General features: G+C 30.2%; 1 protein-coding gene across 1 annotated transcript; it reads right to left on the reverse strand.

The window, feature by feature from the left end:
* Positions 1-1,206: 1,206 nt before the first annotated feature.
* LOC146540709 (ceramide synthase 5-like) lies at positions 1,207-16,733 on the reverse strand. Its single transcript, XM_085197484.1, has 8 exons — positions 16,418-16,733; positions 14,808-14,919; positions 7,143-7,367; positions 6,332-6,553; positions 5,283-5,401; positions 4,741-4,885; positions 4,132-4,220; positions 1,207-3,665 (listed from the first exon to the last, which is right to left on the reverse strand). The coding sequence occupies exons 1-8, from the start codon at positions 16,594-16,596 to the stop codon at positions 3,656-3,658; spliced, it is 1,101 nt and encodes a 366-aa protein (XP_085053610.1). The 5' UTR covers positions 16,597-16,733; the 3' UTR covers positions 1,207-3,655.
* Positions 16,734-18,647: the final 1,914 nt, after the last annotated feature.

An 18,647-nucleotide genomic window follows, 5' to 3' on the forward strand; every position in this document is an offset into this window, starting at 1 on the left:
ACGCAAAACACAGTGACGAGAGACACTAATTTTTCTTTTTTGTGACTTATACAAAATCGACTTTAAAAAATACCACAAAAATAACGAAACTTATCTTATTCCTACACAACACGAAAAATATGCACCAAATAATTAAATTCAAAAATTAAAATAAAAAATGTTGCGAATGAAAACATTATTTTTATATGCTTATTTTTTCTTTTCGTTTTTTATCTTCACGTTACGCATATAGCGGGGAGGCAAAGGGAAGTGGGAACCTTGCTTTAAAACACTCCGATCCCCACGCAAAAGCTAATTTTTGAGATATTGTATACTGATTGGCAGAACTAAACGCTTTTTAAACAATTATTACCACAGTGAGAAAATGACAATAATTCACTTGCTTCAATGGGAATCGAACCCACAACCCTCACGTTTACAGTGAGAGGCAGTGCCGCTGCGTGTGGACGACCTTTTTCAAAGTGCAATATTAAATTTGTATTAAACGCGATGACTAATTCCGTTAACTTATTAATACATATAACAAACATTTCATATAAATTAAATTGTTTTTTAATTAGATATAGAACTTTTTGGACACAATATATACAACATACATACATCGTCAACTTAATAATATAGAAACGTGCCCACCCCAGAAATTATACTACCAAAAAAAAAACCTCGGAACATATCTCTAGATACGTCCATGTTAAAAGAATTCGTAGCTATAATATCTACTCGAGTCTCTAACAAATAACAGAAATTCTTTTGATAATTAGAGAAGAAAATATATATTAGCAAATATTATTTATTTGACGATGTATTACATATGCAAGTAATTTATAAAGGAAGAACTAGCGAGAAACGACTGCACAAAAGGAAGATTAACATTTTTATACCAGTAATATAAAATGGAATGAGCTGAGCTGGTCAAATAAATTTAAAATTATTTGCCTTTTAATAAAAAAAAATGAATTTCTTATACTCTCAGTTTATGTTTTAATTTCTTATATAAATATTATCAGTTTTTCATGTCTAGAGTTCAATATCAAAATTATTGATTCACTGGTTGTATATTATTATTTTTTTATCTAATTCCCAATTTTTACTAAGACAAAGATTTTTTTTTTTTATATCCATACTGGGTGAATGCAAGACAAGCTACAAGAAAATTACATCATAAATAGTACAAATCTTTATATTTTCATTAAAAAAAGGAAACAATATGGAAATCATAATAATTTATTAAATTAACGACACAAAATTACAGCTTTTTTATTAATAAAAAAACTTATTACTTTAAAATGTATTACAATATTAAAGTATAAGAAACGTAAGTTACACAACCAGTCAACCAACATACATCCTCATACAAAACTCGGAAAGTTATTGTAAAAATTCCATTTTAAATATTTTACATGCATTTATTTTTATAGAAATACATAATTATAATAAATATCATATTCGAGACTTACTTCTATACATTGGTACAAAGATAGATTTAAATAGTTCAAAATATTGTATATGCGGTTTATTTTATTAAAAATAAATGGAATATAGCTTACTGGTGTAAGTAATGAGTATACAGTTTTCAAAAAAATATTAATTCCTTGAATATTATAAAAATTTTGTTCTTTTTTATCACAATTCGTAGGTGATCTTTGTATTGCAATTAAAAAATGCAATTAATTTTAAATTATAATTTATAAAAAGGAAAATATGTATTATGCAGATACAAAAAATAAAATTCAGAATACAACTGAATAATACCACGAATGACATAATATCAAAAAGCATTATCGGAAATTGGAAGAGAAAATAATCAGTTTTGAATAGAAAAATATCCACAGGTTAAAAATATTTGACAATTTATATAGTATTATATAAATGCTTTCATTCTTATATATAATGGAATAATATATAATATCATCAGACATTAGCTGTTAACTATCTATATAATTATTTTTATTATAACAAGTAAATAGGGAAAGTATGAGGAATTATTGTTTCAATAGATAACGGCCATGTTTATATTTATATGATTTTTTATTCCTTTTAGAATATACTTCAGGACAATCAACTAAAGAATTCTTTCAACTGTTTTATCTTCATGTTAAGGAAACCTAGTGTTAGGACACTCTTTTGCACGCTTTGTCAGAAGAAAAGCTTAAGTAAGTCTCGGAAAGAATACCAGAGCTAAGAAATGACAATACTTCATTCCACCGAGCGGAAATCGAACCAACAACTATCGTGTTTAGTTAGATACTGTTCCATTGCGCCACGATGCCCCAAAGTCTTTAAAATACAAATGATAACATTTTTCATATAAACATAAGGCATAGACATTGAAGGAAATATATAAATAAGAATATATATAAACAACTACGTGGTCCCCGTAGTACACATCCGCCATTAAAAACTACATTGTGAAAAATTCCAATACCCATTGAACGTTTTATTAACAACTAGAGGGCCCGTGCGGGGCTACGCCCACTTGAAATAGAAATATCAATAAAGAAATCGAAAACTAAAGATTCAGTCAATTCAGTAAAACAATTGTATAAAATAACTGTTATGGCAATTAGCAAATTTGTCGAACTAAGTACTTTAAATTGACATAACCTTTTTATTTATGAACCGATTGTAATAAGCCCTATATGTTTTCGGAAGCTTGCCAGAATACAATAGTGTAAACCACATCTAAATCGGTTAAGCCAATTCTGAGATTAGCGATAACAAACGCACAGACAAACACAAACAGAAAAAAATTTTGAAAATTATTGTTTTGGGTTCTATTACGTTAATAAAGGTTCCCAATAACATTTTTTTTAAATATCTTTCAAGTACAGATACCGACCCTTTTACGATTTTATTATAAGTATAGATAATTAGAAATTGACTAAAATTAAATCAATATAAAAATTTTGTTTAAATAAAAATTATATAAACAATTTTTGTGAAATTGAAAAAAGAACAAAATGGCGGAACATCTGTCAGATGTCAATACAACGTCAATAGGCGTTGAATTATAAACATATTTTTTACTAATCAACTGTTTATATATAGTTATAGTATAGCACATGTATAGACACAGTCACATTTACAAAGAGAAAACATTCATAAATTACAACTTTTAATTTAATATTTTACCTATAATTATTGTTATTATTAATTATTTATAGTTTACAGAACACAACAAAATGCCTCCATCTTTTACTAAAAAAAACATAGTTTACATTTTTTTTTTAAAAAAATCAGTACTACATTAATTATAAAAATAATAATTAAATTAACATAATTCAAAATATTGATAAAAAAAAATTGTAGACTATTTTTTTAATAATGCCTGTCACGTTACACTAGAATATTTTACATTCACAAATAATATGAAATATTTAGAAAAAAACTCTTACATTACAAAAATTCTCATACAAAATACTTCACAATATTAAACCAGATTAATATATTCATATAATATAACATTCAAGCTATTATACAACTTGTTGATAACTTCCTGTTAACTTATCTATAAGATAACATCGTAAATTATGTGTCAGATAAGTTAATGGTAAGTTATTTTCGTTTAGAAACAGGTAAGGTACTTAAGTATATATAAAAAGCAGACACCCGAGATCCTGTATTTAGCTTAACTTTGAAATATCGGTGGAACCCCTTACGTTGTTCTGAAAATAATAGATATAATATTAATATTCATATTTGAAAATACTTAATATATTTGTTGCTAAAAAAATCTCTTCTAGAGATAATTTCACTATTATAAATAAAACTCGATGCCCTTTTCTTATTAAGAAAAGTAAAGAATACAAGAGACCGTCACGGCGTGGTGGCACAACATCTAAACTGTAAACGTGACAGCTTTGAGTTCCATTTCTACTCGAGGGAAACAATTATTTGCATTTCCTCGCTCTAATAAGACATAGCGCGGAGTTCGCTAAGCACGCAATATCTCGAAAATTAGGCGGAAAATGGGTAACAGAGTATTTTTACACAATGTTTCCACAACCTACCCCACAATATACAGGGTACAAAATGAACATAAAAGACAAAAGAATACAATAAACGCAAAAAGAGGGAAAAAAGAGAGACCATATACTCTCCTATAAAACATAATACAAAAAAAAACCTCACTTCTTTTTATTATTCCTTGATGGACTGTGGTCGGAGTGGTTTGGACTATCACTCAACTCGGAACTAGAACTCCTTATGTCGCCGTCCATCTGAAATTTATATTAATTCATATGAAAAATATTGAAGACCATTTAAGATGTTAAAATACTACATTTCTCGACTCCTAAGTTACTTCATACTGAAGTGTGTATTGTGAAACACCAGTTTCAGTAACGTGTGTATTTATGCGTTTTTAAAAAAAAAAAAACATTAACCCTTTTTTTCAATATAAACTATGCCAAATTTAATACTCTTCCATCTGCAAAAGTTTGTAAAAAGGGAGAAATCTTTTTCACATATCAGTATTTCGATAGACATATGCTTTAATTTCCATAATATAGTAACTATGAGTACAAATTTCAATTGGTCAACATAGATATGAAAATTATAGTTTCAATCTGCTAACAATGTACTGCGTTAAACTCCGCCACCCGTATTATTAAGAAATAATGCGTCCTGGGTGTCACAATAATAATTAGTCCGCTTAATCTAGTTTCAACTATAATTAATGGAATTTAATTTTATATTTAAACACTAATACAAAAAATAAATATATAAAAACAATATTACCTGTCCAACCTTAAGAGCTTTGTACGCTATTTGCAATATCAGACACGTCCATACAATATGCAATACCAGAAGCAAGCAAAGTAGAGAATTAAATATATAGTACGCTGGGAACATCGGCAACAGCATGGGGGCACGGATAGACGTACTGGAAAAAAGGAAGTAATGTGTTAGAAAATTATTTTTAATTCAGTGATTTATATAAACATTAAATTCTTATAATATTTTAAAATACATTTATCAATAGTTACCACGCCACGCTTTGTTTTGGCGGAGCAGGAAAATAAAAAATACTTAATAAGCATAACGTCTTGTAAACGCGATAGTAAACGCGATGGTTATGAGTTCGATTACTAACTCGGTGGATGAATTACTTTCATTTTGTTGCAATGATCTGATAATAAGAAAAAGCGCAGCGTTGAGTTCCGCCACTCAATACGCAATGCGAATCAGAAATAGGCAGAAAGTTTGTTTTAACACTAGGTTCCCAGGTTCCCCTAGCCTACCCTGCTATTTATTTATTTATTTATTTTATAGTATATTACCTCCATATAATATAAAAGGGGTAAATGCCAACTCTGGTGCTGATCCACGTCACGATGAGACCCAGGAACAGTGTGTCACACAGCTTCTGATAACTCGCGTACTTCGCCGCTTTCACCGACTGGAATGTGGGTTGATGAACTTATTATTACTTTATTTTAATTTTATATATCTATATACTATAGATATTTTCTAATATTTATTTATATTTTTATTTCTTTACTCTGGCAGTAAGGCAAAAGCCCGGCGCTGAGTTCCGCCACTCATCACGCAATGCTTTGAAAAAATCGGGGAAAAGTGGGGAACTGAGTGTCTTAACACTAGATTCCCCTACCTACCCTGACATATACAGGATACAGCCTGAAGCTGGTTATGATTAGTCCATTTATCGAGGAAGGCTTTATCATATTAATAGTTTCGAACTAAACTACTAACACACTGTAGTCAGAGTTACGTCAACCTTACACAATTCTGTTAATGTGTTTGCCCACGCGGGCGAAGCCGCGGTAAAAAAAAAGTTTAATATATAATATACTTTTAATAGACATATTTCAACAAAAATGAGATATTTTTAGAAAAAAATGTGTAACACATTTAAATTAGCAAATTTAAAATTTAAATATTAGGTTAATTAATGTGTTAACATACTGTAATTGTTTTATCATTACATGATACGGTTCAGAAGTGTACAAAAACAAGATACTAAGAAATTAAAACAATTCAAATTAAAAAAAAATCTGGCACTTTAATTTTTATGGTGATGGGCTCTAAGCATAGTAGCGTGACATTAAATTAGAAAACATGAACGTATTATAAACTAATTTACTAAAGGCGTGGGTATAAAAACTATCCGTTTTACCAATATTTTTTATCTGTGGAGCATTGTATGGTAGGAAGAGGGATCCTATGATAAAATTATTTTACATATTTTTTTTTAGATATCAAAGCAAATATATCAGACAATCTGACAATGTATTTTATTAAGGAATACATATGTAGTGTTTAATCATCAGTAAAAAAAAACAACAACAACACCAAATCAAATAATCACCTCAACAAATATATCAGCGCAGTCGTGTAAAAGGAGGACCAGGGTCCCGATCCGGTGCAGGTTGCAGACCCAGCTGAAGGAGAGCAGCGCGATGGTGGCGATGTGGTGCACGAACATCTGCCAGAAGTCCTTCCGGCGCACGTCCCAGAATTGCGACAGCGTCAGCGACCAGTAGAACGCGGCGCTGATCATGTAGTACCACCACACGTCTGTTGTGAGACCCTGGGAATTGATGGGGAATTTGATTGTAATACATAATGGTTAAGGGTAGCTGCTTTTTAATTTAGTTACTTATACCTTAAGAAATAGTGTTGAGACATTCCGTTTCTAACGTTGCTAAATTGTTTTAAAATCATTTGCGTTTCACCTAGTGGAACCTTTTAAGCAGACAGAAGGAATACTCAACTCTACATACACCCTTGTGAACAGCTTAAAATACATTAATAAAATTACGACGGTTACACACAAAGGTAAATTACTATTACCCCAATTCTCGCGCCATTTATTATTACCAGACAATTTTTTTTGTTTTTTTTTTTATAAAGGTTACGCAGCAAGACCTTGCGTAACCAGAGCAGATCGTAGTTGGTATTATGATAAATTATGACAAAAAATAAAACGATTCTTGCTAATTCTTGACATTTTAGTAGAGTAAGTCAAAGGCGATATTATAACGCTATATTTTTTTAACTTTCACGCTTTATCCTCCAAATGGCAGGGTAAGCAAAGGAATCTAGTGTCAAAATACTCCGTTTTTAAAGAATAAAGAATAGAATGATATGCCAATATTATTATCATATCTTCAGCTCACCTGATGAGGATATCCAATGTAACACTGATCTATGTCCCACAACCAGTTCTTGTCCCACAATATGTAGAGTCCAAAGGAGAAATTGACAATATAGAATGTACATTTGAAGGCATTCTCGCAGAATTTGACGAGAGTAGAGGGTTTGTCTTGACACTTCCGTTTACGCAACCAACGCTCGACTTGCCGTTCGGACATATCCAATTGCTTCGCTAGGGCACATAATTGCTGAAAAAAAGACTAAAATAAAAAATACTGTTTTTTTTTTCAGATTCACAGAGTATGCCGCATGTAGAAGGATAGGCAGAGGAAACTTAGTGTTACGACACTCCACTCTCCACGTTTCGCTGATTTCTGGAGACATGGCGTGGCAAAACTCAACTCAACTCGCAACTAGAGCGAAGAAGTGAAATAATTAAATATTTCATTTTTCGAGTTGGAATCGAATCCACAACACGCTTACAGTCACACACTTGCGCCATGCGCCATTAAATACCATTTGCGCCTCAAAAAACTAATATAATTTGTAATTGTATAATTAGAAATATATTTAATTAACAATATTATCATAATTATTAATAGCACGCGATCTATTCACGAAGAGTTTCAGATTTTTTAAAGCAAAAAATTTACCACTTCTGACTTAATAATTCTAAGGATTAGATCGTCTATGGCGATATTTAGTACAATATTTCTTAATCAATAAATTAAAAAAAAAAAAGGTTTAAATGTTTGGGGACCAAGTTCACGTGTTAAAACAACAAGAAAATGTTTTCCATTTTTATTGATTTAAGTATTCTCTCATGCCAAAGAAAGGAAAAAAATTTGCTATATACGGAATAAAGCGTAAAACGTTTTTAATAAATAATATTAGGTATTTCTTTGCAGTGGATCTTACTAACCATCATTTACAGAAGGGCCTCATAGACGCTAAATCGAGGAAGTTAAAAAATGAAAGTCATTATTGTAACTATATATATAGCTCATATATTTATATGCAAGCTACATATGGTTTTCCCCCTTTATATTTCGTACAGGTAAAGCGATATAAAGCGATTCTTATTTAACAAATTATCCTTAAAATTGGTCTACTAGAGATATCGTAACACTCGTATTCTTTAAGGCCAGTCGAGGCGAAGGGCACAAGTGTGTGGCCGTAAAGACGACTGGTTGTGGGTTCGATCCCCACTCGAGAATTTTATTTCCTGTTATATTACATTTATATACTTATATAATTTATTATGGTGTTGAGGCAAAACGTTGAGTTCCCCCAATCAACATGCAATACTTCCTGAAACATAGTGTCTTAACACTAGGTTCCCTCTGTCTACTCTGTTCTGAGCGGGATAAAGCGTGAAACTGTATCAACTGATGAAAAATACATATCTTTCGTACGAGCTACTATATTACAAATAATAGATAGAAGCAAGCACGGCTTATATTTATACACGTTATATATAGATTTCTTTGATTTTCACGCATCTTCCGCATTTTTGATATAAACTGCGTTCGTAAACGTCTTAATCCGTTTAAGCCATTAATTTTTGAGGTTTATTAACTGTACGTTCGCATCAAGGTAACATTAATAATGTAAATATAAACTACTACTATAGAAGTATTTCAAGTTTTAACCTACTTATAATGTATATAATGGATTCACATTCTATTTATCCTACGTTTATATTTTTAACCTCGCGCTTTATCAGAGAAAATCTAGTGACTCGAGACACTCCACTCTCTATTTTCCACAGTGTCTGTTGAGTGGCGCAACTAGCGCCGTGCTCTTAATAAGAACGTAATAAATGTAGTGGGGGAAACGGTGTGTCTTACATTAGGTTCCCATGTTCCCTCTGCCTACCCTACCATGTGCGGGATACAGCGTAACGCTAACTATATAATATATAAACATTTTAAAAATAACAAATTACATATTACTACAAAGAATTTATTAAAAAAAAATGTATATTGAAAGTATTCGTTCTAAATAAACCAGTACGGTGTCAGATCGAGATAAATATGTTCTTCTAAATATTTATACATAGAGTGAAAGATTTACTCATTATTAGGCCGTTTGTTTAATATCTTGTGTCGTGTGAGGAAAATTTTGAAAGAAAGAAGGCCTTTACAAATACCTTTAAAAAATGAAATAATGAAAATCAACATGTTTTTTCTTCAGGTCAGTCGTAGACTCGTGGCGCAGGTCAATGCCTCCAGAAATCGATGGAAAATGGGGAACGGAGTTTCTTAAGACTAGGTTCCCTCTGACTACCCTGCTGTGTAGGATATAGCGTGAAAGAAATGAAAATATTAAATAATACATCCATCCATTCCTTAAAAGGAACGGAGTAAGGAGGAGAAGTAAGGAGTGTTTTAACACAAGGTCCCCAGGTACCCTCTGCCTACCCTGCTATGTGCGAGATACACCGTAAAACTAAACAAAACACATTTTAGTATAAAAACTATACAACTAAAATATGTCTCACTTCCATATATGGGTAATATTTTTCAGTACAAATATATCTTAAAAGTAATAATAGACTTCTAAAACCATCAATAATAGTATGAGATACTGAGAAAACCTGTTTTCAAGGTGACATTATGCATAAAATTACAATAACATTATATAAGAAGACAAAACGACTGGTAATTTTTCTATAGGTAAAGTTAATAATGCATACTTGACAAAATGAGGAAGGACACATTTTTTAATAAACATAATTTTAAATGTATGACATTCACATTTTGACCTATAATAGTTATTATAATATACTAATATTATAATAACTAATATACTAATAAAATTCCGCAGTGTATTCTTAGTTTGCCACTACCAAAATTTAAAATATCTGTAAAAATAATTCTAACAAGTAAAGCTTATTACACTGTTCAAGAATATTTAGAGGATAAACATGTATGGAATTAATGTCTATTGAATGTCAGGCAGGACAGCTGCCAACTAATGTAATAGTAAAATATACCATTGACTTTAAAAAGAGCAACTGTTGAGTTTCTTGCCGGCTCTTCTCAGCAGAACTGCCTTCCGAACCGGTGGTAGCTTTTTTGTTGACATGTACATTCGACGATTCAAAAGTGCTTTTATAGTTTATTTGAATAAAGAATATTTTGAATTTGAATTTGAATACTAGCGGCCCGCTCGCGGTTACACCCGCGTGAGCTATGTTATTATTAATGGATGTCTCCATGACTACGTCCTAGTGACGTCTATGCCAAATTTGAGACTATTAGCAATTGTCGTAACGAAGTTTGATACAAACTTTCGACCCCAAAAACAACCCCTTAGAAGTCGAATATTACAAATTCCCGTCTTAGCGAGCACCAACGTCCTATAAGTAAATCCTATGCAAAATTTGAGATTCCTAGCACTTGTAGTTTCTGAGATTTCGTGATGAGTGAGTGACCTTTCGATTTTATATATATAGATTAGCTAGCTATTTTAAAGTTAACAATGCTTAAATAACGTTTAATAACCCTTTGGACTGTAAGTGCGATGGTTCTGGGTTCAATTTTCTCATTACGTTAGACAAAAACCGCGGCGTTAAGTTCCACAGTTCAACACGCAATAGCCTTGAACTGTAAAGGGCCTTCTACGTAATAGTTACATCGTGAGAAGAATACATAAAAAAATAAATGGAGGTATATTAATTATTTTTAAAGTGTACACTAATAATAAAACACTATTAATAAAAGAAAAATACTTTTTTGATAGTAAATAATTGGAGGGCTTCCAAGAGTTGCAGGTTCAAATCCTGCTACGTACAAATTCTCAGTCACTTTTATATCTTTTCTAAAACAATTTATTTAAACCAAATACTCTAGGAGCGCAGTCGTAGCGCAGAGACAGAAGCATGTAACCGCTACAGTTTGTGGGTTCGATCTCCAATCGAGGAAATGAAATAGTTAATATTTTCATTTCTTCGCCCCACAACACGCTATGTCTCCAGAATTTGACGGAAATTCGGCAGCGGAGTGCCTTAACACTAAAAGAAAAGATTGCAGCGAAGTTTCTTAACACTAGGCTCCTCCTGTCAACCCTTCTACATGCGGGATACAGCGATGATTGTGAGCCAACCAAGCCAAGCTTGTGCTAAATTGCTTGCATAGTAGCTATTTTATTTATGAAACATTATAATTTTAACCTACTACGTACTACACACTTATTATTAAATACTTTAATTATACACAATAAGAAACATTTCTATATTGTAATAAGTATAATAAAAAAAATATTTATCCTGAACTTTATCTAGCGATGGGAATGGAAATACTAAATATGTCATTCCCTCGAGTGGGAATCGAACTCACAACCTGTCGCACTTACAGTCACATTTGAGCCTATGCGCTACAACTGGCCTCTAATACAATAGTTACGGAGATATTTCTCTAGGTCACAGTTTGAGCAAAAAAAAAGTAGAACAGGGTAATGTGTCTTGAAGATCTTTTTGTTTCAAGCGTACTTGAAATGAATGACAACCAGCCACGCTTCATCGATAAGTGGTTTACTAAATATTAAGCTATTTTTTTTATATACGATATTATTATTTTACTTGAAAAAAGCTGTAAATATTTGACTTTAACCACGATTAGGACAGCGATATTCACCAAAAAACTCTAAAATAATAAACAAATTTTAATAATTTCCATTTGCTCATATTTATAAGATTCAATACGGCGTTAAGTTCCGCCGTTCAACACACAATATCTTGATAAGTCAAAACTAGATAAAAACATTACCATTATAATGCTATCATATTCGGAGGAAGGTAAAGGTTACCAATAGGTTCACAGTTCAACCACTTTGAGGAACAATGCGTGTAGAGCGCCACTTTGTCTAACCACATGAGGAAAACACTATATAAATATACATTTTTCATTCATAGTTCATCACGTATTGACAAATATGTCCCAACTATGTTACAGTCTTATTAATATTTATTTTTCTACCATAAGGAACATAAGGAACATTTTTTTAGTTTCACGCTGTATCACGCTTGTTGCTGGGTAGGCAGTGTAAACCTAGTGTTAAGACACTCCTTTCCCCACTTTCTACCAAATCGAGGCATCGTGTGTTGAGTGGCGGAAGTCAACGCCGCGAGGACGCACTATCGTAAATGCTATAGGTAATACAAAAATTACAGTCACGCTTTGAAAAATATTTCTATATTGCCTATAGTCTTATTAAGTGTTTTAATTATTTTTTTACAACCTATAACAGTTTATCGGAAATATCTAATAAAAAATAATTCTAATGTGACATAATTTATTTAAGTAGAAGAAAAACGTATCTTAAATAAATTAATAAGATTATATATAAATGCTCGTACGCCGTTTGAACTAGCAGAAACGTAACAAGTGAAAGATTAAAATTCCTATCATTTATGGCTTCTTTTGATCCACCACATACTATATTTTTATAATGGTAGTTATAATAATGAACTATAAACATTTTTATAATAATTTTAAAGCCGTTATGGCGCAATGGTAAATGCTTGGGTTATGGGTTCGACACCCACTAGGTGATATCAACTATTCTTTATTAATATTTCCATGGATTTGCTGGCACCAAGGCAAGCCTGGAGTTGCGTTCCTCTCCACCAAACGAAAAGTGGGGAACAGAGTGCCTTAACACTAGGTTCCTTCTGCCTAACCTGCTATATGCAGAACAGCGTGATGCTGTTTTTTTTTTTTATTATTTTTTTAATATATTTTTCACGTATTTATATAAAAAATCAGGACATCATTGACATTGTATGAGTTCATTTATAGCAAGTGGCAAAGGTGAGACCGTATCTCGCGTATAAATAACCTAATTAACCACTCCAAATACACTGTTTCACATATTATTATTACAATTATTTAAATTACTTTAAAATTATATTTTCTAGTAAAACCAGGAAGTTTTGTCTACGTGAGAATGTTGTGTCTATTATTACTATTATTGAATAGACCAGTTTTTATATTATTATTTGTATTATATAATTTATATTGGAATAGAATTCTTAAGATAACAACTTATTGCTATCGCTAATAGTCTACATTTAAAAATATTTTCGTTCTCGCGGTTTGGGAAGACAAAACTCGTTGTTGACAATCATTTAAATACAAAATGCTACTAAATGCAATTAATTAAGCTAAAAGAGACGGAAAGTTGAGAAGGGAGGTTTGACACTAGTTTACCTCTGCCTACCCTGCTAAATTCGGAATAAAACACTATTTTCGCTCTGGTAACAAGGTGAAAGCGAGGCGTTAAGTTCCGCCACTCCACACGCAGTGCCACAAAAATACGACAGAAGTTTTCTTATTATTTATCAAATAAAAATATGTAGAGAAATGTGTCACTAAAATTCCCATTCTATTCTAAAAGTATATAACAGTTAAGTTATATAAATCGTCATGCAAATGTCCAGTCAGTCAGTCAGTCAGTAACTGGAGCACTCGTTATTTTCCAATTGGCATTCTCCCACAGCTAGCCATTGTTTAAAACACATTAAGACAATCTACGCTTAATGGCTGAGATAAGCTTAGCTATTTTTGTTTAAAAAAAAGTGATTATTTTTTATTATATGTCTCATTTTTACGAACACGCTTTCGGGGTTATTATTTTCAGATTCACGCAGTATCCCGCACACAGCACCTAGCCGAAGGAACTTATCCACTGAATTCTGGAGCTCTGTTGAGTGGCGAAACTCAACGCCGCGTTTTGCCTCGACACTAGAGCTAAGAAATGAAAATATTTCATTTTCTCGAGTGCAACCTGTCGCGATTTCAATCACACTTTTATGACCATGCGACTGCGCCCGACTGTTCTCATTTTTTTAAATATTAATTATAGCGTTATTCATCCTGCCCGCATCGGATATACCCACATCACAAGTAAATTAGAGATGTACAGTCCTTTTAATTAATATAGTTGGATCAATTTGCTCATAACGTACATACATGTAATTTAAGAAGTTCCAGCAATAATAATAATAATAACAGTTTATTTAAATAGAATTCAATGGTAGTGGGTTCTAATACTATATTGTATGTATTGTATTGTATTGTATTGTATTGTATAATTGGCTTGTATATAGTAAGTAACCTACTTTGTTACAACAATATATTTTTTATGAACTAATTTATTAATACTAAAATAGCATGGTTTAACAATATCTGATACTAGTGTCAACCACAGAATAAAAATATCCATAAATAAGTTTAAGTTTAAGTTTAGTTGAGTTTACAAATAATGCAAAACAATCAAATTTATAACTAACTTAAAATAACTTCAGCAACTTTAGAATGCTCCCTGCATTCTTATTAATATTCTAATTTGAATATTAATAAACTACATACTTTTTATAGGCTTCACAATATAAGTGCAAAACACAATAGCAATAAAAGTACAATGAATGCAATGAAAAAAGAGTCAGTCATGATTTTTAATAAGTGCATCAATATAATTATACATTTTATATTTCATAAAGAAAATGTTACCTATATAATATATTCATATTTATTTTTCCATTCTTTCCACACAGTTCTGTTTCCGTTTTTCACAGATCTCCTATGCTTACAGAAAGAAACAAGTCTTAAGACATTTAACCTTTCAAATGACGGTTGAACCTGCATCATTGACATAATATAAAATATATTTTAAAAAAATACCTGTTTGGTTATAGGTGATCTATATACAGCTTCTAGTTTAGAATTTGGCAGTGGTTTCTTAGGTTTTGATCCCTTAATGCCTAGATAACGACCAAACGGTGCAAACACAAATCTAAAACAAAACATACATAGTTATAAATATAATATAACACTTTGCCTTATATTATGATATGTCATAAATATTCTCAATAAATAAATTATTATTTTATTATATTATGTTAATAAATTGAATATAACATATTTCAAAGCTTTTTTAAAAATATTAGTTAAGTAAATGAACCGGAACTAATATACTAAGGGAAGATGTTGCTTATCTACCTGAATCTATCAAAACAAATAGGCCTGTCTAAATACAGTCCCATATTTTCTTAAATCTAGCCTCACACAGTATTTGCTAGGTGCTAGCAGGTTAATTAGGGGGAGTGAGTTTTAAGGCAAATCTTTTTCTGCTTTGTAAACTCAACCAGGGTTGATTGGTTAAAATCAATGCAACACTTAAAGAGTTAGCCTTAGGCCAGAATGTGGAAATAATACTTATTGTTTTCCCTGATTGGGGATTGAACCCTCAACCATTACATTCACAGTCACCACCTTATTATATGATTAATAGTCTTTTGCAAAAATATACCTTTAACCTTCATTGTGAAAAATATTGTCTTCTTAATATTTTATGAACATTTTTATGTAGCAAAAATTTCAATTTTAAGATATAAAGATATAAATTATTATTAAGATAAGATTATATTATCTGATATAAAGTTAAATAAATTTTATCTCTGTGACACATATTCTACAGATATTTTATCATTTAAGGATTTATCAAATATTGTAGTATTTTTGTCACTGTAATATATATTAAGCATTTGGAAATGCAAGCATCACTTTATATTTATCAAAATATTTGAATAATAATTCAATTTACATAGAGTTCAGTTAAGAATTAAAAAAGCAATTTAAAAAATTACTAGGATTTTATAGTTTGGATGAGTCAATGATGTTAATCCTAAATCTAATCCATGCGATAAATGTAATAAAGTGTGATTCATGCTCAAGAAAATATTTAAAAATTAATAATAACCTACAAATATTTTATTTTATTAGAAAATTAGGTAATATATAGATATAATGAATAATATTGCATGAAATTTAAACTGAATTATATTTTATAATCACAATATTTTGTCACTGTTTTTGTAATATGAATAAAATTGTACATTAAAGTGAATAACAATATAAATAGTAAAATAAAATATTTATCAAGAAAACAGGCTCAATGTCACATGACGATAATAAACTTAATATATTAAGACAAGTTATTATTAGTGATAAGATAAACAATTACATAAAATATAAAATAAATACATTTTTCGATCAGGAAGTAAGTAAAGAAAAATTTATAAAACAATTTGTATACTATAAATTAGCAATAATTTGAAAATGCAATATGAAAAATATTAAAAAAACAATATTATTTATAAATTTACGTTGAAAGTTACGATGTATAATTCATGATAGCACAAAAAACTTATGACTCAAGGTACCGTTTACGCCCCCGAAAACTAAGTGCGTGACGGTGTCCCAATTATTTATACTTGACAGGTTACACTTACCTCTCCAGTACATAGCGTATGGTTATGAAAACCAGCGCTAACGGTATAGGGAAGAAGACATGACGATGGTCCGTATACACCACTGCCTTATCGGGCCCGGGCGCGAGGTCCGACCATGTAGTATTAGGCGGTAACCACACATCCTCATTCCAAAACGCATTTACAAGCGGCCGAAGCATTGTTTTATTTATTTTAATATTACACAAACACTCAATCTAGTATTAAAATACTAGATTTTTATTTTACAATTATATCCATCAACTGCTACTAATTTGATTTAATGACGGACGGAGCGCGGCCGCGGCGCGGAGGTGAATGTCACAGATAATGTAAAAAGTCAGTGTCAAAGAGTACAGCTAAGTTAACCTTATAGTGGTGACTAATTTAATATTGTAAACTTATATATTTACAATTATCATTATCAAAAAGATATTAGACAATAAATCGATTATGCCTTGTTATTTATGATTAAAAGATATATTTAATATTTTTATTACTATTCTACATATAAAAATGAAATACTAAGTGTCAACTATAGAGTTGTTAAGTAATATTTTAAATTTATGAAAACTTAATAATTTTTTAAGGCATTTTGAAAGTTGGAGAAATTAAACACATGAATGGTATTGCAATACTTTTTATATTATTTAACTTTTTGGTCGCATACAAAAACATAATCGATATTGTGCATAACAAAGCTCACCCCATCCCTTACGCATACATTGCACAACACTGCACATATTATTCACAACACTAAACATATCTTTTCGATACAAAAAATATTTTTAACGAAATAATGATTAGGACAACAAAAATCCAAAAGCAGTCTTGCTTTTTCGAAAAACTTTTACTTATAAAAATAATAACAATAAAAAAATTACTTCAATATGTAAATCAATTTTTAAAAGAAATATAAAAAAAAAACTTACTTATGTCAAAATACATTACAACTGAAACATAATTCTGACTGATTCTGACTTGCCTTTATATTTACTTTCACTGTACTTTAATTAATCTCAACTTTTACAACATTAATGGGCTAGATTTTAGGCTCATAATAAAAAAAATATATAAAATATATGAAAAATGATAATAAGAATCCATATTTTTATTTAATTAAGAAACCCTTTTCAGGTAATATTTGCTATGTGCTTGAAACAGCACAACGTAAGCCTTTTAGTTTGAAAAATGTAATAATAATTAAAGTAAAAAATGATAATGAGCCTAAATCCTAATATTATCCTTATTCTAACAATTCTCGCAACAATAAGATTTAAAAGGCACGAAACATCGTATAACGACATTGTACTGACTTGACGTTAAAAAGTTGTAAATCTTTACTTAATAATTTATTCAATATTAATTATGTTATTCTGTGTCTGTTTGCACTGCCATATATAATTGTTATGTTTTTGACAAAAGAGATTTCCTTGAAAATATTTAAGTAGTTTTTAAAGACAAAATATGACACAAGTTCAAATAAAATTTCACTGAATTAAAATAAAGTAAAAACTAAATTAAGCAATTGTTCACATACATAAATCTTGTATATATCTAAATATATAAAAGAAAACATTTTTGTATAAGTTTAAAAGCCTTATTAATGGAATTTTCATTTAATAAATATGTCAACATATTGAAAACAAAAAATTACAATAGCTTCTTCTTGAAATATTATTCATACATAGAATGGAAAATAAAATTTTGGTATAAGCTTAATTAATATTTATCATTTTGAAACATTTTGCCTTATTTTAGGCCCTTCCCGAAGCAATTGTTATAAGAAAAAATATATGTATTGATATAATTTGAATTTTCTATACCTACGATTATTCATATAAAAAACAAATATTTTTATCCTATAAAAGCGTCTTTGGGTGTATTTGCGTAACATAGTAATAGTAACCTACTTACAGTGCAATTTATACACATTATGTCAAATGATATGGATATTTTTTTTTATAATTTTCTAGAAATATCTACTTTAAACGATTAAAAATTTTACTATAGATAACAATTGGTTTCATAATCTGTAGCATTTAATTCCTAAATTTTAATTAACTTTAAATGTGTAAATTCAGTATATTTAGGCCGTAAAGGACTTATATTAAGCTTTACATAATTAAAAAAACCATAGTAACAATCCGATATCTATTACCATATCAAAGAACACAGTGTAAGGCTGAAACACTGACGTGACAACTATATTATTTTAAAACTTAAATAAAAA

This window comes from Heliconius melpomene, chromosome 2 (assembly GCF_056956725.1).
Source record: "Heliconius melpomene rosina isolate 202511_hmr_F chromosome 2, ASM5695672v1, whole genome shotgun sequence".
Classification (NCBI taxonomy): Eukaryota; Metazoa; Arthropoda; class Insecta; order Lepidoptera; family Nymphalidae; genus Heliconius; species Heliconius melpomene.